The following is a 23,228-nucleotide window of genomic DNA, read 5'->3' as shown; positions in this document are numbered from 1 at the left end:
AGCAATTCTAAAGTCAACTATTCTAAAACAGAAGCCATGAACATAACCTTTAATACTGAGCTGACACAACTAATTGCTAACTTTCCTTATAAGTGGTAGACAGACACAATTACTGTAAGTAGCTGAGTACACAAATTCCTTGGAACTTGGATGATCTGTTAGGGCTGGCAAAACACAGCAAATAATATAAATGAAGCTATAAGGTGTGTTTGTAGCCCGGGTCCTCCGTGCAGAGATATTACCTGCTGCTCGTAATGGCGGACAGTATATGGCGGTATAATGAGAACACACACGGGTTAACGTCATCCGGTATGTATGGAGACGGACCCTGTGGCATCACAGAGCCACAATATCGGGAAATGCAGAGGGTGCAACAGTGACCAGACCCATGTGGGAGTGTGGGCCCACCAATGCCATTGCATATTTCAGCTGCCTGCCGGGTCCTTGCACTGCAATACATGCAAGCCAGCTGTCAAGACTCTGTTGACAGGTGACCCGGGACCAGGGGCTCCTTCCCTGTCCCTAACACTAGGGGACGCCCTAGCTCGCCCTGTCCCCCTTATCTACCGAACCAGCCCTCCATCTGTACCCTTCCCCCACCCAGGGAAGAGGGGAGTAGTTGTGCACCGTAATACACCAACCAGATGAACAAGGTAACACAAACGGGGGAAATGGAAAATACCAGGCATACACATATTCACTCACATATAACTGAGGAATACACCGGGGAGTGGAGGATGGGGAAAAAAGAAAATACAGAAGGAGAAGGAATGAGAATTATCACACTTACTAAACCAAGCAAAAGTCACAGATAAATGCACCATATGCCTTCTCATATAACCACCAACTACTATCCTCCCAGCCATGCAGCAAAAGCTAGCTCTGACGATGTGTGTCATTCAGGACCCAGATTATATAGGGGAAAGGAGTGGCTAACCATGTACAGCTGAGAACCCTAGATCCCAGAGCTCTAAACATGGCCAATTAACCCCTCTAGAGCCAAAAGAAATTTACAACCATTTAAAAAGAAGGTGAAGTGCTTCTTTTCAGCGCAGGAGTATGAACAATCAGACGCTGAGGTCTTCTGGCTCCTCTTTGTCGGCACAAACCCGTGACACTGGCAGCTGAAGTTGACATGCCAGTCACGAGTGTCACATGGCAGTGACGTAATGCACTGCTCATGCTGGCTAAATGAATTCAGCTACAGAAAAGGACATTGCATGTCATGGGAGTAGAAAGGGTAAGAAGAATCGTTTACTTTTTTTAATTTACTGTATGGGAAGAGAGCAGCAGAACATTATACCATGACATGGGATGGGGAGCATTATACAAGGAAGGGGTCCAGGATGAAGAGCTTTATATAAGAAAAGGGTCCAAGATGGGGATTATTACACAATGAAGGCGACAAGGATGGGTCCAGGATTGGGGGGCATTATAGAAGGAAGAGGTCCAGGAAGTGGGGCACTATACAAGGATGGGACCAAAAATGAGGAGCATTATAAGAGAAAGGAACCCAGGATGGGAGACATTTTACCAGGATGGAAGTCATTGTACCAAGAAGTTGCCCAGAATGGAGGGCATTACATCAAGAACAGTGAGGATGCATTTGCAGTTATTAGGGAAGGCCATATACTGCCCCTAGGGCCTGACGAGGAGGGGGGCCTGGACAGGTGAAGATGTGTCAGCCTCAGAATGTAAAGTGGAAGGGTTTTGTTTCTAGCCTTATTTCTTCTATGTTATGAATGTTCTTTCTTTCGATTACAAAGAAAACAATGCAAAACATATTGTTTTACTCTTATTACTTAAAATCATAATCTGCCAGTAAGGTACATTGAGATTATGATTTTGTCATACACCGTAGAAAAACAAAACAACTATGCTAAAAATAACAGATTTAGGATCTACATTGGAAACAAACCTATCCATACAAGCTGTACTACATTCTACATACTGGGAAGTTGGCCTAAACAATACAATGCAAGGTGTCACAATTAAAATCCATGCTAAACACTCAATTACTCAAATGTCTTGGTCACATAAATATTATAAATCCCAAATATGGCTCAAATGTAATATAGGCACTTCCAAAAATACAATAAACCTACAAGGAAAAGGTAAGCCAATGCCCTATAGAAGAAAATATACATTTTATTAATTTCAACAAAAAAAAACAATTGACACACTGTTAAATATTAATTATTAATTGAATTATTCTTATTCTCAATTCTGTACTGAGCACATTGCCTCTCGCTGACATTACAAAAGCTATTTCTGTATATGTATCTCAGAGTATAAGTTAACACCATATAGAGAGAACACGTGATCTGTGGGGCATATAAATAATGTCTCTTAGGAGGGTGTGGGGGTTGTCACGCGGGAGCTGTCACCTCCTGCCTTCACCATCATTCTCCATGGACATCAGACAAGTCACACAAGAAAGGAACAGCTGGTAACCATGATGACTTCAGACTTCACACAGAAAGACGGCTTTTACCAGTCAGAACTTTGGGAAAGATGAGTAACAAGCGCTGATATTTACAAACGGACAATCTGTTTGTAACTATTTCCTCTATTTTTATGGTTTTTCTGTGGACAATTCAATAAACCACTACATTTTTTTATGAGAATATCATGCCTTTTTTTCTTTAAGAGAAATGCACCTGGTAAAGTTCTGATTAAATAAATGTGCGAAATAAGCATATTTAACACACACATAAATAATAAATAAATAATTAAAAGAGAAAATATCTTTCCTAGATCTTTCCTACTGCAAGTAAAGTGATATGTAAAAACAAAATATTTCTATGTAGAGGAAAGAGCACCATGCCAAGCTATCAAAAAATGCTGTGTAAAAATGGCAAAAATGAAATACCCTAGGTAGAATGCATTGCAAAAAAGTATTAAATTAAAATAATCAATTTATCACACAGATTCAACAATAATACTAATGTGTCCACAGGAGTTGATCACGTGTTTGAAAAATACGACCAAATGGTCTGTAAAACATATGAGACATAAAGTTCCTCAAGTGAATCACAGCTATTAGGTCATATAAAGTGCAATATTATAACTAAGCAAAGTGCAATGCAGGGAATATTAACTATTCATAATCAGATATATCAATCTACTATAACAAATTCATTTAGCAAAATAAGTATCATAATTAAAGTGCAATTCAGAGATTTCAAACCTGACACAAAACCAGGTAATGAAGCATGGTAACATAAAAATTAAAACATATAGAAACCTGAGTGACGGTAGCAAGGACCCAACGCGCGTTTCATGCCAGCTTCTTCCAGGGCGATTGTATGTGGATTGGATTGGATTGTACAATCTCCCTGGAAGAAGCCACCCACTCTTTATACTTGAAAGTACAGAGCAAATACAGTCATGGCAGAGCTGCCACAAAAATTACTCAAAAGATGCCGGCGAAGACGCTTCAGGGAAATGTGCACCAACATTTTCCTTAAGTATTTTTGCCTTGGAAAACTCTATGGTTCTGCCAGCATCTTAAAGACACCAACGTGCGCACATGCCTTAATGAAAATCTGCACAAGGTATTTAACCATCACATTTTAACAAACCCTCTAGGGATTAGGACCTGTGTGAGTCTTAAGAAACATGTTGTGAATTCTGTGGTCACTCCTGTGGTCACAAGTGGTACTGCAGCTTCTGAGCTTCCTCCCTCAGGTGTTCTGGTGAGCTCGTTAACTGCTTCATTACTTAACTCCGCCTGATGCTGCTATCCTTGCTCCTTGTCAATGTTTCAGTGTTGGATCTGAGCTTCTCCTGATTGTTCCTGTGACCTGCTGCTCTGTATAGCTAAGTGCTTTTTGCTTTTTTGTTGCTTTTTTTCTGTCCAGCTTGTCTTTTGTTTTGCTGGAAGCTCTGAGACGCAAAGGGTGTACCGCCGTGCCGTTAGTTCGGCACGGTGGGTTTTTTTTTGCCCCCTTTGCGTGGTTTTGCTTTAGGGTTTTTTGTAGACTGCAAAGTTCGCTTTACTGTCCTCGCTCTGTCCTAGAATATCGGGCCCCACTTTGCTGAATCTATTTCATCCCTATGTTTTGTATTTTCATCTTACTCACAGTCATTATATGTGGGGGGCTGCCTTTTCCTTTGGGGAATTTCTCTGGGGCAAGTCAGGCCTATTTTTCTATCTTCAGGCTAGCTAGTTTCTTAGGCTGTGCCGAGTTGCCTAGGTAGTTGTTAGGCGCAATCCACAGCCGCTTTTAGTTGTGTTTAGGATAGGATCAGGTGTGCAGTCTACAGAGTTTCCACGTCTCAGAGCTCGTTCTTGTATTTTTGGGTATTTGTCAGATCACTGTGTGCGCTCTGATCGCTAAGCACACTGTGTTTCTGGATTGCCTTCATAACACCTGTCATTAGCACACATAACAGAAACAGTGCTGATTTGCGACAGCTTTTTAAGTCAAAATCAGGATTGCATCCAACTCCAAGAACTCCAATACAACAATACATTTTTGAGGTTTGTTTAACATCATAAAACTAACCAAATGATAATCAACCAAACATTTTAAAAAATGACATCAAACATGAAAGAATGTAATCCTGAATAATATCTGTTCCAATAGAAAGCAGATCCTGGTTTCAATTATTCCTTCCCAGCCACAACGCAATTAGCACTCTTACCATGCCTCACGCGCTGTGTTTCATACAGCTGGATAAGTTTCAGAATCCAAGGAGGATGATGGATAAGCCCGGCTTCTTCTGTCTGCTTTAGAATGGCAGCTTCCAGCTCTGGATAACCAGCTTTATCCAGAGTTATACCAGGGAACAAGTCATTAATCAAGCTCATAAACAAAGGCTCATCTTCATCCACCTAGAAGGTAATCAATAACATTAGTATATTTAATATGTAGCCAAAGATAAAAAGGTGAAGCATTGAGTACTAAGGCCGTTTATTACAACTATTCCAATCTGCATATCTATTTTTATAGTCAGCTGTACCGAACATAGTTCACACGGTCACATAAATGTAACGATTAAAGAAGTAGTAAGATGTCATGTGTCGTCATGTTCTGCTTTATTGGGCATCAGACCACCCGCCACATTGAACATGCGGTTTGGTCAGCCACGAGAATGTTATGAAGCTGAAAAAGCTAAACATGCTAATTAGTGATGAGCGAATATACTCGTTACTCGAGATTTCTCGAGCACGCTCAGGTGACCTCTGAGTATTTTTTTAGTGCTCGGAGATTTAGTTTTTCTTGCTGCAGCTGAATAATTTACGTCTGTTAGCCAGCATAAGTACATGTGGGGGTTGCCTGGTTGCTAGGGAACCCCCACATGTACTTATGCTGGCTAACAGATGTAAATCATTCAGCTGCGGCAAGAAAAACTAAATCTCCGAGCACTAAAAAATACTCGGAGGACCCCCGAGCATGCTCAAGAAATCTCGAGTAATGAGTATATTCGCTCATCACTAATACTAATGCATAGTTTTGTGGAAAAAAATTCTGTACACTTTTTATGTTATTCATTGAAATGTCTGCTCATTCTAGGCTTAGGAGTCTAAGAGTGGTCCCAATCAGTGACTAATTAGAAGAACGTTGTCATTAAAGGGAATCATTAAAGGTAGTTTGGGGTACCTAATCTGAGATCAACATAACAGAGATTAGCCATTTACTGGGCTGCTTGCTGTAGTTTTGATAAAATCACTTATTTAACAGGAGAATATTTTCATTAGGTAACTCGTAAACCTTTTTGCATGTAGTCCTCCATATTCGTGAGCACTGTATAATCCCTCCTCACCATTCATTGGTACATTTCTGCCTATGCACAGTGTACATGGAAAGCTGTTTATTTGTGGTGTGGGTGGAATTATACAGAGCTTAGAATTCAGAGAACTGCTAGATCTGCAGCAGATAAAATTGTGTTTTGTTATCAAAACTACACAAAGCAGCACAGTAAGTGATACACCCCTGGAATCAGGATCTCTGCCTCTATATCATGCTCCTCTCTCATGAGATAGCAAAAACCCACTGACAAATTCCTTTTAAATGAGACCTCTCACTTGACTACTAAGCTGAGAATGAGCAAGGATTTGAATCAATAAGTTCCAAGTTCCAAATTATACAGAATTTTTACACTGACCTATATGCAGGTGCTTCTCATAAAATTAGAATATCATCAAAAAGTTAATTTACTTCAGGTCTTCAATACAAAAAGTGAAACTCATATTATATAGAGTCATTACACACAGAGTGATCTATTTCAAGTGTTTGTTTCTGTTAATGTTGATGATTATGGCTTACAGCCAATGAAAACACAAAAGTCATTATCTCAGTAAATTAGATTACTTTATAACATCAGCTTGAAAAATGATTTTAAAATCCTAAATGTTGGCCTACTAAAATGTATGTTCAGTAAATGCACTCAATACTCTGTCGGGGCTCTTTTTGCATCAATTACTGCATCAATGCGGCGTGGCATGGAGGCGATCAGCCTCTATGTGATTAAGGTCAGGCGAGTTTGCTGGCCAATCAAGCACAGTGATACTGTTGTTTTTAAACCAGGTATTGGTACTTCTGGCAGTGTGGACAGGTGCCAAGTCCTGCTGGAGAATTACATTTCCATTTCCAAAAAAGCTTTTCAGAAGAGGGAAGCATGGAGTGCTCTAAAATTTACTGGTAGACGGCTGCGCTGAATTTGATCTTGATAAAACACAGTGGACCAACACCAGCAGATGACATGGCTCCCCAAATCATCAATGATTGTGAAAACTTCCCACTAGACCTGAAGCAGCTTGGATTGTGTGCCTCTCCAGTCTTGCTCCAGACTCTGGGAACTTGATTTCCAAGTGAAATGCAAGATTTACTTTCCTTGTGGAGTGTGTCAGTGACTGCCTTCTGGACATCTGTCAAGTCAGCAGTCTTCCTCATGATTGTGGAGCCTACTGAAACAGACTAAGGGACCTTTTTAAATGCTTAGGAAGCCTTTGCAGGTGTTTTTTTGTTAATTTTTCTTTAAACAGAAGATCGATACGATCAGAGAAAGCTTCGGCCCACAGCACCCAATGCCCCTCTTAGCTGCTCAACCCTGTTCCCCCAAAACCAGCTTCTCCATCATGACAGATCAGCTCTCCACCCTCCTGTCAAGATCACACCTCACCACTTGCACGCTTGACCCGCTACCATCCCACCTCATCCCTAACCTTGCCACGGTCTTCATCCCAACCCTAATGCACCTCTTCAACCTCTCACTCACAACAGGTGTCTTCCCCTCAACCTTAAAGCATGCCAAGATCACACCCATCCTCAAAAGCCCTCCCTTGACCCGTCCTCTGTGTTTAGCTATCGCCCAATATCTATTCTCCCTTATGCCTCCAAATTGCTGGAACAACATGTCCATCTTGAACTGTCCTCCCACCTCTCCTCCTGCTCCCTCTTTGACCGGTTACAATCTGGCTTCCGACCCCATCAGTCAACTGAAACTGCCCTATCTAAAGTCACAATGACCTACTAACTGCCAAGAGCAAGCGGCACTACTCTGTCCTCCTTCTCCTAGACCTGTCTTCTGCCTTTAACACTGTGGACCACTCACTTCTGCTACAGATCCTCTCATCTCTTGGCATCACAGACTTGGTCCTATCCTGGATCTCGTCATATCTGAAAGACTGAACATTCAGTATCTCCCTCGCCCACACCACCTCCTCACTTCTGTCGGTGTTCCTCAAGGCTCTGTTCTAGGACCCCTACTATTCTCCATCTACACCTTCGGCCTGGGACAGCTCATAGAATCCCACGGTTTGCAGTACCATCTCTACGCCGATGACACGCAGATCTACCTATCTGGACTTGACCTCACCTCCTTACTTATCAAAATCCCACACTGTGTCTGCTATCTTGGCCTTATTTTCTGCTCACTTTCTAAAACTGAACATGGACAAAACAGAATTCATCATCTTTCCCCTTCTTACTCTACCCCTCCATTTTCCTGTCAAGATCACATCTCACCACTTGCACACTTGACCTGCTCTCGTCCTACCTCATCCCTAACCTGTCGGTGTTCCTCAAGGCTCAGTTCTAGGACCCCTGCTCTTCTCCATCTACACCTTCGGCCTGGGACAGCTCATAGAATCCTACAGTTTGCAGTATCATCTCTATGCCGATGACATGCAGATCTACCTATCTGGACCTGACCTCACCTCCTTACTCACCAGAATCCCACAATGTCTGTCTGCTATTTCAGCATTCTTTTCTGCTCGCTTTCTAAAACTGAACATGGACAAAACAGAATTCATCATCTTTCCCCCTACTCACTCTACCTCTCCACCAAACCTATCCATCAATGATAACAGCTGCTCACTTTCCCCAGTCCCACACGCCTGGTGCCTCGGGGTGATCCTCGACTCTGCCCTCTCTTTCAAGCCACATATCCAAGCCCTTGCCTCCTCCTGCCATCTCAAACTCCAAAATATTTCCCGACTCTGTGCTTTCCTTAACCGCGACACCACAAAAACACTAGTGCAGGCCCTTATCATCTCCTGCCTTGGCTACTGCAACCTCCTACTCTCTGACCTCCCCTCTAGCACTCTGGCACCACTCCAATCCATCCTACACTCTGCTGCCTGACTAATCTACCTGTCTCCCCGCTATTCTCCAGCCTCTCCCCTATGCCAAGCCCTTTCACTGGCTTCCTATCGTCCAGAGACTCCAGTTCAAAACCCTTACAATGACATACAAAGCAATCCACAACCTGTCTCCTCCATACATCTGTGACATGGTTTCCCGGTACTTACCTACACGCAACCTCCGATCCTATCAAGATCTCCTTCTTTACTCCCCTCTCATCTCTTCTTCCCATAACCACATCCAAGACTTCTCACATGTTTCCCCCATACTCTGGAACTCTCTACCCCAACACATCAGACTCTCGCCTACCATAGAAACCTTCAAAAAGAACCTGAAGACTCACTTCTTCCGACAAGCCTACAGCCTGCAGTGATTCTCAACCTACTGAACTGCCGCACAACCAGCTCTACCCTCTCCTAGTGTATCCTCACCCATCCCCTGCAGACTGTGAGCCCTCGCAGGCTGGGTCCTCCCTCCTTATGTACTTGTGTGCCTTGTTTTTTGCTCATGTTTAATGTATTTGTCTATATTTGCCCCCTTTTCACATTATTATTATAATTATTATTATTATAGCGCCATTTATTCCATGGCGCTTTTCATGTGAGGAGGGGTATACATAATAAAAACAAGTACAATAATCTTGAACAATACGAACAATACAAGTCACAGCTGGTACAGGAGGAGAGAGGACCCTGCCCGCGAGGGCTCACAATCACATGTAAAGTGCCATGGAATAAATAGCTCTATAAAAATGTATAATAATGATAATAATAATAATAATAATAATAATAATAATAATGTCATAGGAAATCAAATGTCTAATAAAATCTGCCACCTGCTATGTCAACGCCATTTGAAATGGCTGGTTCTCCATTTCTATAAGCACCTGGAAGCCAACCAATTGTAACGTACCAGCTTTGACAGGTTCATGTCACGCAGAACTCTCATTACAACAGTCTTCTCCGGCTCATCAGGGTTGGATCTTTTCACTGCCCCCAGAGTTCGAAGGACAGAGAGAATATTCCTCAGTCCAAAGTCATAATGAACCTAATAACATGAAAATATATACAGTATATACATGACTGAAAAAGAACAAGAGGAAATATATGCATATATGTACCACAACACTTTTACATGTGCATATCTTTATGCACAGAGACTACTTTTCTGAGTGTTTTCTCAAATAGTTCTTTATTAGCAATATATGACAATCATTGTGATGGTAGCTAAATTTTTCAGTTATATCAATATTAAAGCTTTGGGCCAGCTTCACTAAGACTCCGGTAGAGTACGTAGACTTGTAGTGATGGATGTGCTGGAGTAAGATGTACTTAATTCATTAACAGTCCCATGCTTCCTAATGAACTAGCGCATATTACAACTGGCGGTGTGCCTCCTTCAGAATTGTTACTCTAGTTAGGAACTGGAGTAACATTTCTGGTGTAAAGTATACTACAACTTTTCATGAAATTGTTGGATGGGCTTTACCATATCCCATCCTGCTCCTAATCAGCCCACTTTGGCAGAGCTGGCTGACACTGGTGTGAAAATGCCAAAAGATACAAAAGTTTTGCGCACACCAGTGTGCCTTTAAGTACATGATACCCATTTCTATGTTGTCCGATCAATTAAGAGATGTGGATTGTTATGTAGGATAAGAAGATTTGTAACTGCCTGGATAGCATTGCAGATCAAACTAGTCTCAAAGCTCAAAGAACTCATCATGTCCCCATACTGACCAACCTACCTGCTTAGATAACTGTTCCTCACACAACTTGTACAAGGTGTAGAATTTGCGGCTGAGGATTTGGTTGTCTCGGAAGCCAGCACTGGCAAGCTTTACCCTCATGATAATAGCACGGTCTGGTACCATCATGGCCACTGTACGGAACTGAACTTTCAGATTTTCAGGGAGTTCTTGACGTCCCGCATAACCTGGGTTCTTAGGGAAGTAAAGGTGATATATAATAGTAAGCATTTATAGTGATTTAGAATAAATATGTTTCATCGACTGTTTCCATAAGGTATCTTATTAAAGACATAGTTATATAATGCAAGCAAAAGAATACAAATAATACTGGTAGTTGTCAGTGTGCAATCATTCTTAAAAAAAATAAAAGAAACATGGAAAATTTTGCTTGTTGGTAATAATAATTGTATCTTCCCTCTACTGGCACTCACTGGCGCTGTTGGTTGCAAAACATCTGGCACCAAGTAATGCCAGAGAACAATTCTGTAGGACTGTAGCCCTTTTTCCCTGTAGCTGCCTGCTAACAAATAACTAACCTACAGAGCCAGGCCAACAGTAGCTTTTGGGCACCTGCAGCTGTGCAAGTTCCTCTCTACTTCATGCTGAAAGGTCATGAGGTTATCTTATGAGAATTCAAAGACCATTTAGCCAAGTATGGAGTTTACATTAGCATTCTCAAAGCTAGCACTGGAAATATTCTTTCAGATTTTAAAAAATGTCAACGTGCTCCAAGCACAATAAAAAGTGTTAATAAAGGTATATTAACTGGACAGAGTTGTATACCAGCTTATGTGATCCAAGGTGACTACCATCTCTGTGCGTAGGATTCAATAACATGTGATGGCCACCTTGCTAGGAACCAGTAAATCTTTCTAAATGATTTAGACTTTCCAATCATTATCCTTTGTGGTATCTACTGCTGCCAATGAGCATATGTTCATACAGCAGTCTGCAATTAAAAAAAAATAAAAAGCAGTGGTTTGTGTATTAATAAAGAGGTATCCTCAAGTTTTGAAGTTATCTCCTATTCATAGGACTGGGATAACTACTTGATCACTGAGTTCCAACCACTGGGACATCCATCGATACTGAGAACACAGGCTCTGAAGAGCTTTGTGTGATTGAAGCGGTGGTCGATCATGCACACTGCCACTCCATCCATTCTGAAAGAGTTAGCTAAGCCCTGAGCTCAGGCAGGTCCATTAGGATGAGTGGAGAAGCAGGGCACCTGATCCCAGTGGTTGGCCCCACAGAAATCGAGTAGTAATTCCCTATCACACGGAAATAACCCTTTTATTGAAGTAATTATTAGAGAATACCCTTAAAAGGGGATGCCCAACAAGATCGATTATAAATGTATGAATGCTGAAGAATCCAGGTTCTCAGACCTACACCGATCCCAAAAATGGGAGGCCCAGAGTCCCACGTTAATTGGTCAGTGCATGTACAAACACCACTCCTATCGACAGTGAATACAGTGGTGGTCACACTCACTACCACTCCATTCACAAAGACGACTTTGGGAACGGTGATCGGCGATTTAACCTCCAGCTACGATATATCTTTTTCAACGCTCTTATGGACAGGTGATATGTGTTGTTCCAACTGCTTTAATACATTTATAGTATTCATCATTCCCCAAATAAGACAGTTTAATTTACGTGAAGATGAATTTACCATAGTTAAAAATATTCCAAATTCTCGGTCCATGTCCACGACGTCCCCATCTGTAAATATGAATTGGCTTTTCTTGTTCTTCTTACATTGTAAGACTATATAAATTTGTTGTGCAGCCACAGACAGTACAGGGAGCTCAATGCGATTAAATTCATCGAAACATCCCCAAGCTCCGGACTGTGCCAAGCCTGTGCCAAACACAAAAGTGTAAGAAACTGATTAATTCTTAAATTGAAAAAACAAAAAAAACAAAACAAAAGAACATATAAAAGGTTCTTCAATTCTAACCAAATCCTTACCTTGTTTGTAGAAAATAGTTTTGACTTTTTAGAGAAATCCAATGTTGAAATTGTTTGATAATTAGATGCAAGTGCGTCAGTGTGGGGACTGTGGGGACAATGCACTTGCAGCTCTTCTGTGTCCCTCCCTAGTCCTCCGCACCAGCTACCTGCCTCCATTATCTGACTGACAGGTCACTTTTACCTCAGTGACCTGCTTTCCCTAAAAGGATCTCTCATCAGGGCCATCAGTTCCCTGATGCCCAGTAAACCTTTGATGGCGCTGATGAGAGTTCTCAGTAGGGAAAGCAGGTCACTGAAAAAAAGATCCAATAATTATAATCTTATCTTTGTTGTAAGTCCATTAACATTTTGAAGGTACAGAGGCATTTTTCTAATACATTTCAAATTGATCCGGCTTTTAGTAGTAGATCTTCAACGATTAATGGTCAAAACAACTTGAAACGCATCAGAAAAACTTTATTGTCTATATTTTAATGGGTTTACAATACATATTACTGGATGTTAAACCACTGTGTGCTGGACATCAAATTATCATTGGACTTTATCAAATATGTCTATAGGCTCATGATCTTGGTTCATCTACCGATACTTATCATCTACAGGCTGGATCAACGCATGCAGATTAAGCAACCGTGAGCTGTATCTAACAATACTCGTCATCTACAGTGAAAAAAGAGTGACCTGTCAGAGCCAGGAGGGAGGCGGTGGGTGTGGAATAGGGAGAGAGGCAGCAGAGTGCATTGTCCTACGTTTGATTTCTCGAAAATGTCAAAAGGTTTTCATACAAGCAAGGTAAGTATGCCATCCGCATTAAAGCACCTTTACATATACGCCATTAGTTTGAGGTATAAAATCCTGATGACAGGTTCCCTTTAAGATATCATATGTACTATTCTAAACTTCAGTACAGCAAACAAAACAATTACCCTTGAACCAAATACCTGTGAAATCAGATTGGTTGATAGGCAGTGTGACCTTAGCAACCAAACTGAGCAGAGTTTACACTGTGCTGAGTACCGAATAAAGTCTGAAATACAGCACAGAAACATCGTGACTAATTAAAGCTTATAAAGTGTATACCATGGAAATATGCTATATATATTAAAATGTATAAAAAATCCTAAGATAAAAAATAAAAGCTAGAGGCATGTTATAAAATTGAAATGGGACAGCAGAATTGTAGAATCCCTCACTAGATTGCCCTCACACTAGTAACTTAAATTGTATATCTATAACACAATAACACTCAAGTATATGAACTAGTCAAATAAAATGAGCAAAGTAATTTGTTATGGAGTAATAATCTCCGAGAGAGTGATATACAATGTTGGACTGGGATGCCCAGGGCCCACCAGCAACCAACTCCAGGGCCGCACTTTTCAGCTACATGCCAATATGACTTTACCATCATTCACAAATATCTATAGCAATAAAATGGGTTGATTGTTAAATAGATGAGATGTTGCCTTTGTCTGTACATAGTGATTCAAGTGTATTGTGCCAAGTACTGCTCATATAAGAGGGTGGTGGCCAACTCCTGCACGGGGGCCCACCGGAGAATTCTCTTGTTCTCCTGTGGGCCAGTCCGAGCTTGGTGATACAGTATATGCAACATTCATATCCTATCATCAATATTACATTGTGGGTCACTGTAAAATCAGGGTTTTTATACTGAAAACTGGTCATTTGACTAGGATATATATGTCTTTAAATTTATTCTAGTTTCCTCTATATTTAACTGCATATATGTCTAGACAAAGCAATTTCTGAGTAATGTCAAGTCCATTAATTCTGTGTGCTGTGTGACAAATCTTATCGTCATCACATTTAACAACCGAGATTTTGTCTGTATAGGAAAGCGTATAATGCGAGGTGTTCCTTGCACAGACCTCTCTTGGGGATGCATTTTCATGATAACATGACCTTGGACATTCTCCGCTTTCTCTTATAAGGTGGAAATGCTTTTCCATTCAGTTCTTCACTTAAGCTTTTAAATACTTTTTATCCAGACACATTCTACTTTTCTTACATTAAGATTCAGATAGCAATGAATTAACAAACGATCGCAGACACGAGTTAACTCTTGTGATACTAGGGAAGACCCATTCTATCTTAGCAGGATATAGGCGAGTTAGTGCTGGAAGTAGAAAATACAAGAACCGCCACCTGAATTAGATTATTTATCTGTGCGACTGGCTAATCACGTCCAATATATCTGCACAGAACATTGAGCATTCATTTGAATATTATACTCCGTATTTAAATGGGGCACTGGCCACTAAATTATTTAGCGATATTACAGTCACTTAAACAGCGGGCTGCTCCCACTGTAGTGTGCACTTAAAATGCAGACTGGAAAAGTCTATGTATACTCTGCGGTGGTTTCCAAGCAATTGCATGATTAACATTTTAAGTAGAAATCCTACCTCAATCAATTATTTGCCAGTGACCAAGCACAAGATGTCACTAACAATGCTACAATTTGTGTTGTTTAAAACAACTAATTTCAAATATTCAATTTGGAAAGTCAGCAGTAAGAAATGGGGTTCTTTGCTCAGGAACTTCATTGGTTGTTTGGACAAAAATATCAGGTGTTGAGTGTCTCATTCTGTCTCTTTATACATTACACAGACAATCCATCCAGCTACATGGGTCCTGTGTAATTCTACATTTCCCCTGAAGTGGTGCTGCAGGAATATTAAACACTTACTGCTATGCTTGTCCATAGATCACAGTATATTGGTGAGGATAGACGCAGGGACACTTTGTATGCCGCTTATTGGTAATCCCTTTTAACCCACACCAATTTTCTAGAGTAGAAACATTCTTTAAAAAAACAAGTCATTATAGAGAGTACTCCAACTGCTTTTGGCTAATGTATGTCACAGTTCTTATACTCCTGTTGATTTCTCCTTTAAGTAGTAGGTTTAGAGGGTGTCTGCATTGCCTACCCCCAATGGAAGTCAATGAGAAAACTGTCATTTGCTATGTTATTACTTCTATTTTATTCTATACTTCAAAAAGTAAATGATGATAGTGCAGGACTTTGCAATATAATTGTTTTTCTAGATCTTTCTATTAGAAAATGTTGATGTTAACGGCAATTAGTCAGTAGGATCAACCCTCCTAAGCCATCTATATAGGCATGTAGGTCATCTATGTCCGGCCCATAGGTCTTAACAGCTCAATTACATATAAGTAAATGTGGATTTTCTCTGGAATAAGATATCGGATGTCAGATATCAACAGGTCACTTTATTCAACTTTATAGGACCTGCTTGTCCATTTTGACGGCTTAGGAGGGTTTATCCTACTGACAGATTCACTGTGGGTTGCACTAAACCAGGCAGGGTCCTGCTCCTGCTGCTAAGCTGAAGCGTTCAGTGCAGGAGCGAAAGACATTAGGTCTTACAGTGCTCACTCCGCCAAGAACAGCCACTGCCATCAGCATAGTCCTCACATGCTCTATGCTGCGGATTGACAAAAAAATCCATTAAGGGTATGTGTAGATGACATTTTTTTCTGGTTTGTACGCTCCACAAAAAGCTCAGAAAAAGCAGGGAATCACTAAAAAAAATAAACATATGCACTGCAAAGTAAAAATGACTCAATGTTTATATATTCAGTATTTTCAGCTCCTTTTAACCATTTCAGATTTTCAAAGATACAAAGCGTCTTCAGGTGGTTGCCACTTGGGAACTGCTCATTAGTTTATTCAATAAAAGTTTTTTTTCCTTAAAAAGATGATGATCAAAGACGACTGAATAGATATTAAAAAGAGGCATCATGGCGAAGACGCCGGCATGTCCTGAAGGGTCTTCCCCCTGAAAAACATGTCGGGTTGTAAAAGACTTTGTGTGCACATACCCCCATGGAGTGAGGAAAATCATTACACTGTAAAGTCCTGCACTGTAATCATTTTTCTTTTGCAAGTGGAGGTACGCTATAAAGTTGTGGTTTGTAGGAACACTGGCGGGAAGTAATGTACAGTCTGCCACTGCATGTATGACCTTTTGTATCCTTACAGTAGTTTAACCATAGCTAGGCTATTATGTAGCCTTCTCGCCTGGTGTTTTAATTCATTATATACCAGATACAACATTCACAATCAATAAGTCCAATAAAATCCATTAATTATAACATTTTTCTGCACATTTCTTTTTATTTGAGTGTACTTGTCTCCTCTGCCTGGATCAATTTCCACTACTGGAGAAAAAAGATGGAGAACTTGGTCATTATTGCGATCAACTCTTTAGAATTGCCAAGCTCTGGATGATCTGGATTTGGCTTTGTCTGGCTCGCTTGATACTTGACCTATTCTAACAATACTTAAATGTGTAAAGCAAGAGGCTAACAAATTTTATTACCATGATGAGAAGATCCAGAGGACAATGCTGAGAAGCTAGAAAGTGTAAAGTCCTCTTTGTAATAAATCTGATCTAATCTATTACACCAAGCTTGACCTTTTTGTATCCAGAGAGTTTGTCTTGCTAACTTTTGCTGTAGTTTTATTTTATTATCTACAGCAGTAACTTAAACAACCACATAAGAAAAATAAAAGTTCTCATGAAAAGTCTTACATAAGACCTGTATATAACTACCTCCAATTTCTTTCACATTTAATATGTGAAAACGGCAATAGAAACATTATAATTATCTTTCATTTAGCAATGTAAATGTATTATAATTAAATGCACCATTAATTTTTATATTTGGCAAAAAATATCTTTTTAAGTTACATAATTAAACCAGTTTAACCTATATGACTAGCAACTGAATGCTTCAACCTGTTTTGTTCTGTCATCTACTGGTGATAACACTGTTTCAGCTACATTTAAATTCAATGTGAAATTAGCAACTGAACAATTGTCCACAGTGTAACCCAATATGATTCTTGGTACACAGATCCCATGGGTAACCAATCCATTTAAAAAGGGGTAGCTGTAAAATCATTTCTCAAATAAGTGTAACAGCAGAAGAGTTCAATTCTACGCTGCCTCCATTCTAAGGCATTGGTAAACATGCCATGGAAAGCAATACCGACACAGAAGCCAATTAGTCCAAGATGGATCATCATCTGTAATTCATTCGATAACTATGTGAACCCATGTGTGCAGAAAATTTAAATATACCTTTGTAGATACGGCCCAGACCTCTGTAGTCCATTTGGTCAGAACAGTTGAAAACCACCACATACTTCCCAAGACACTTGCCCATGTCTTTGGTAGTTTCAGTCTTTCCGGTGCCAGCAGGTCCTGCCGGTGCACCACCCATGCTCATCCCCAGAGCCTGAGAAAGGGTGATGTAGCATCTGTAGGATTGAAGAATGGTGAAGAAATTAAAACAAAAACAAAAGAGGATCTGTTACCAGTAGTCAGTTGCTGTTATTTTATTCCCGCTGCTCCCAAGCATTCAGGTTTTAAAATAAATTCACCATGCTATTCCAGAGATATTAAGATAAGTGAAAGCAGTCAGAGGGGAGCGCAGAGGAATTGACCCAGGGAAGGGGAGATGAAAGGGAGTTGTCGAGCACCACTGCAGTTCCAGCTGAATACCTCCAAAGGAGGTTAAGAATGTGTGTCAAACAGAAATCAGTCCCAGGAGCGCTGAAGGAAACTCAGACAACATATGTCATTTGCCACAACGCGTTTCAACGGTAAACACCGTCTTCTTCAGGTGGGAGATATTAGCTTTTTTATTTAATGCTACTTTTCATGGACTTTACTAAGAGGGCATTGCTTACAGGGTATCACAGAAGGTCCTGTGAGTAACTCCCCATTGTTAAAGACCATAAAAATTTGCACTTAACAAAAAGGCCAAAATCTGTGGAACTGTATAGTGGATTAAAAAAAAAAAAAAGGAATACTCAGGGGAGCAGCGGGAATAAAATAAGAATGGAAACTGACCACTTTTCACTTGGTGACTAATTGTCTTTAAATCATATACCGTAATCAGTGACAAAACTTTTCAAAAGTCACTTCATTATTATTATAGCGCTATTTATTCCATGGAGCATTGCATGTTAAATTTTGCTTGGAGAAAGTGTTGTATTTTTGGGGAAAAAAATCTCTACTTCCTCTTTTGTGAGTAATGTATTCATAACAGTAATCAATCTATTAACATATAGAAATGTGTTCAATGGTAAATTACAATTTTCTTGGCTAGAGGTTCAAATAAGTCTGTCTTTGGTCTACTTTCCGTAGCCTGTGATATGCCTCAAAGAAGACCTGTCACAAGATCAAAAGTGGCCAGATTTTGTACTTATTTTATTCCAGTTGTTCCTTTAATTATACATTTACTTGTTTTGTTTTACATTTTCAATAGCAGACCCGGGCAAAGTGTGGCCCTTAGACCATGTCCGAACCTCTGGCTGTTCCAGTCCAACCAACGGACCGAGACAACTGAAGGCTGACAACAGTGACCAACGAGCCGCCCTTTGCCATCCACTGTCTGCGTACCTATAACTGCTGTCTGTATCCTCAGGATGCAAGATAGCTGTGAATACATTGGTGGAGGATGGAGCCGCCAGCTCCTTCTTCCACCAATCAGTGTGTGCATCTGAGAGAGCACATGCGATGACAATTACTACATTCCATCTGCTGTGCAGGGAGTCCATGCACCAGAGACCAGAACAGAACACCGGGGAACGGGATCGAGGTGAGTATGTGCTGTTTGTTTGTTTTTATATATGTGTATGGGATGTGTGATGGATCATACTGTATATAGGAGGCTATGTGGTGGCTCACATTGTATATATATATATATATATATATATAGTGGCTATGGGAGTGCTCTACCTGTATAAAGGGGGGTATTTGGGGGCTCAAAGTGTATATAAGGAGGCTATGAGGGGGCTCAAACTGTATATTGAGGACTTGTGTGGGGGCTAATTCTGTATATAGAAGGCTATGTGAGGGTCTCAAATTGTAAATGGTGGCTCATACTGTGTATAGGGGTTGCATGGACTGTGTATGGGCTCATACGTTTTGTGGGGGGTTTCAGCATACATAACTCTGCTCAACATTAAGTTATACAATTATGATTAATATAAAATCATTATAATTAATATGTTAATATCAATATTGAACAGAATTAATTTCAGCCTATTTGGTTCGACCCTCCACAACAGTTATGGTCTCTAATGTGGCTTCATGGGAAAATGAATTGCCCACCTCTATGTTATATGGTTCCAGTGATATGGGACTTTTTATTTAGTGCTCATTTTTATGGTCTCAACCAAGGGGCTGTTTGCAGTGCAATAATGCAGAACAGCCTAAGGACGACCCCAGAGAATCATGTGAGCCATGCTTCTTTGGTACAGACTGTTTGGGCTAGCGGAACGCACCAAATAATAAGTAAGGAATAAGGTGCGTTCGCAGCCCGGGGTCCAACGTGCAGAGATATCACTTGCTGCTCGGTAATGGGGACACTATATGCCGGTATTACACCAAAGTACACACGAGTCAACGCCACCCGGTATGAACAGACGCAAACTCAGTTACTTCACAGAGCCGCAGAGCACAATACAATGCTGTACCCTGCTAGCTGACACAGAGTGCAGCAGAGTAGGCTCTAGTGGGATCCCTAACGCTCACCCCCACTACACTGGTGGTTGAACTCGCTCTGTCACTCAGTGGCTTTTGAGCTCATGCCTGAGGACGTCCGGAGACAGATGCTGGGTTCAAGCAGGAATTCCCACCCTACTCTGACAAAGGTATTGTGCTGAGATTATTAATGCGGATGCGACTTCAAACCACTAACGGAAAGCAATAGCGCACAGAGTGCGCGCAGTGTTGCGCTTGCGTACACCGCTACTGACGATGACCTAGTGTGTGGAGGAGGCTTAGCCACTGACTGGCGCTGTATCTTAGCTCCACTCACCCTAATGCCCAAGCAACAACCAGACGGAAGGGGATCATTAAGGAGCATTCACCAGATACAATCATACAAGCTCACACACACAATTTAGGTTTTATACTAGCGCATGGCCGATTGGCCATGCAAACCTTTTATAGCTGTAGCTCTCCAGGACCTTCCTAGTGGTCCAGTAGGAGCTGCTACAGGACCTGAGCATATGACCCCCGACCTCCATTGAGAGGTAGACCCGTGGGCATGCTCAGTAGGAGAAAAGCAGGACTTAGTCCCTGGAACGTCTGCTCACCGCTGAACAGTGCTGGTTACAAAGGCTGAGCCTTGGAAAGGCAGCAGCAACCAAGCGCACAGAATCAGCTTGAGCCAGACGCTGGGACCGACGTCTCTGCTGAGCAGGTTCCGCTGTGGCTGAAGGAGATTGGGAGACTGCAGAAGACATGGTTCAAGATTCCCCCTATGCAGCGGTGGGAACTCGACACGTAACACAGACCCAAAAAATTAGTGCTAAATAGAAACTATTGGCAGTCTAAAAATTAAAATAAAATAATTGCATACTTAAAAGGAACAACCGGAATAAAACAAGATGAAAACTGGCTTGACTTGGTGATAGGTGCTCTTTAAGTAAAGTATTATAAATGACACAACTATTCCCACATAGAGTATATGTAGATGTGGAAAGAAGAAGAGACCCATGTATAATAAAATCATACTTATTAACCCTAGAACGCGTACCTGGGGCCTCGCAGGCCTGCTAGGTTACTTGTTTTCTATTATCTGTAAAACTACATTAGTTAGAATTTTGAAACTCAAGGTAATCCTCAGGTATATAGTTGTTAGTAATATCCAGTTGTTTATATATTTTTATGTTATAGGCATCTCGTATAGCAACGCTTTTTTTGTGACTACCCCAGATTCACGTACCTGGGGCCTTTGAGGCCTGCTTTGGTTTACATGTACTCCTCAGTCTTTTTGTCTGTACTGTTGTTGGGGAAGAACTTATGACTCAGTCTTTATGACTATTGGTCGATGGCTGTTGCTGGGAAGAGTGTGGATTCTGCCTGACATGGTAATGTGATCCTGGAAAAGAAGCTGACGCTCCAGTCCAGAAAGATCTATGTTCCAACATAGTGAAAACACTAGCTTTACCAATTTTCCATTCTGGAAAAAATATCACTATGGATAATTATTTTACTAATTTAGAACTGGCCAATTTTTTGCTTCAGAAACAACTAACACTTGTTGGTACAATGAGACCAAACCGCCGCGAAATTCCACCAATAATGAAGCACAATGCACAGCAACCAATCTACGAGAGTGTATTCGGTTTCTGCAATGAGGCAACAATGGTGTCCTATAAAGCCAAGAAAGAAAAATCTGTGATATTACTGAGCACAATCACGATGAAAGTATTGACACCAATGACAGGAAACAAAAACCTGAAATTATACTTCATTATAATAAGACAAAAGGAGGTGTCGACAAGATGGACGAAATGATTACTGAATATTCGTGTAAAAGGCAGACTAAACGTTGGCCTGTTGCCCTTTTTTCCAATATCCTTGATGTGTCATCCCTCAATAGCTATATTGTTTATTGTCAAACTAATCCAGAATTCCATGCCAACAGGAATGACAAGAGACGTCTATTTTTGACAGAACTTTGTTATGAACTTTTGATGCCTACTATGCTAGAGAGAAGCAGCACAAAATGCTTATCAAGGCAAATTACAGAGGCAATGATCCGATGTGGAATATGCTTTCAGGAACAGCCAGAGCAAAGAGAAAAAAAAAGAAAGCGCTGCTATATTTGTCCAGCAAAGAAAGAAAGAAAATCGGAGCGTTTCTGTTCTACTTGCGGACAAAATGTATGCAGGGAACATTCTGAAGAAAAAATAATATGCAAGAATTGTCGGGGGAATATGTAAAGTGGAAAATAAATATTCCTGCACCAAGTTTGCTACAGACTTTATGTAAAAACTTTTTATAAGAAAAAATGTATCCATCATAAAAAATTGTACTGAGTGAATATATTGGGCGTGCCCGTTTAGTTACATTTTTGTTGTTTTATGTACATAATTTTTTTTTGGAATTATACACATCTTAGGCTATGTTCCAAGTAGCGCTGGGGTTCACCAGAATGGGATCCATAATGGATCTGACCTCCTGGTAACTCCAGCCAAGGCTGATGGAATGCCGGGATTCCACCAGCCTTAGCTGAGGTCACCAGGAGGTCAGATCCATTACGGATCCCCTCCTGGTGGACCCCAGCGCTAGTGGGAATGCATCCTTACTTTGCAAATTTAAAATAAACTTTGAAAAGTATTTTTATTTGAGTTATTCCATGTTATTTGCACACAGGCCTAAAAGGCCCCAGGTACGTGAATATGGGGTAGTCACAAAAAAAGCGTTGTTATACGAAATGCCTATAACATAAAAATATACGAACAACTGGAAATTACTAACTATATAGCTGAGGAATACCTAGAGTTTCAAAATTGTAACTAAAGTAGTTTTACAGAAAATAATAAAAAAGTAACCTGACAGGCCTGCGAGGCCCCAGGTACGCGTTCTACCAGCATTAGCCGGGGTCACCAGGAGGTCAGATCCATTACGAAATCCCGTCCAGGCGGACCCCAGAGCTAGTGGGAATGCATGCTTACTTTCAAATAACTTTGAAAAAAAAATTTTTTTGAGTTATTCCATGTTATTTGAAAACAGGCCTCAAAGGCCCCAGGTACGTAATAGTGTAGATTTCTATGGTCACACATTCTAGGGTTAATAATGAATTAAAAAATACATATTGAAAGGTAAAAAAGCAAATAAATGCAATAGGGGATACCAGACCAAAGAACCCTATATATTCACAGCCTAAAAATAACACAAAAAATGGCCTTAGCTAAGTAGATGTACAGACCATGATTATATGCACAAGAAACGTACGGTTCCATACATCTATCTATTGAAAAGGTACAGAGGGTATGTAAAATTCATTATAATAATCATAGTGGTAAAACCATCTGTAAATTTATGAAAA

At 40.6% G+C, this 23,228-nt stretch overlaps 1 protein-coding gene across 1 annotated transcript in view; it reads right to left on the bottom strand.

Moving 5' to 3' along the window:
- LOC138642420 (dynein axonemal heavy chain 5-like) overlaps positions 1–23,228 on the bottom strand; it is a 546,381-nt gene that overhangs the window by 313,715 nt on the left and 209,438 nt on the right. The window contains exons 42-46 of the mRNA XM_069730567.1: positions 17,456–17,634; positions 12,022–12,209; positions 10,342–10,536; positions 9,507–9,641; positions 4,651–4,840 (exon numbers count right to left, since the gene is read on the bottom strand). Of these exons, the coding sequence (XP_069586668.1) occupies positions 4,651–4,840; positions 9,507–9,641; positions 10,342–10,536; positions 12,022–12,209; positions 17,456–17,634 (887 nt within the window). The remainder of the gene's footprint in view (positions 1–4,650; positions 4,841–9,506; positions 9,642–10,341; positions 10,537–12,021; positions 12,210–17,455; positions 17,635–23,228) is intronic.

Source organism: Ranitomeya imitator, chromosome 6 (genome assembly GCF_032444005.1).
Source record: "Ranitomeya imitator isolate aRanImi1 chromosome 6, aRanImi1.pri, whole genome shotgun sequence".
In the NCBI taxonomy this organism is placed as follows: domain Eukaryota; kingdom Metazoa; phylum Chordata; class Amphibia; order Anura; family Dendrobatidae; genus Ranitomeya; species Ranitomeya imitator.
The sequence above is the reverse complement of the archived record's forward strand: the minus strand, read 5'-3'. Positions and strand labels throughout refer to the sequence as shown.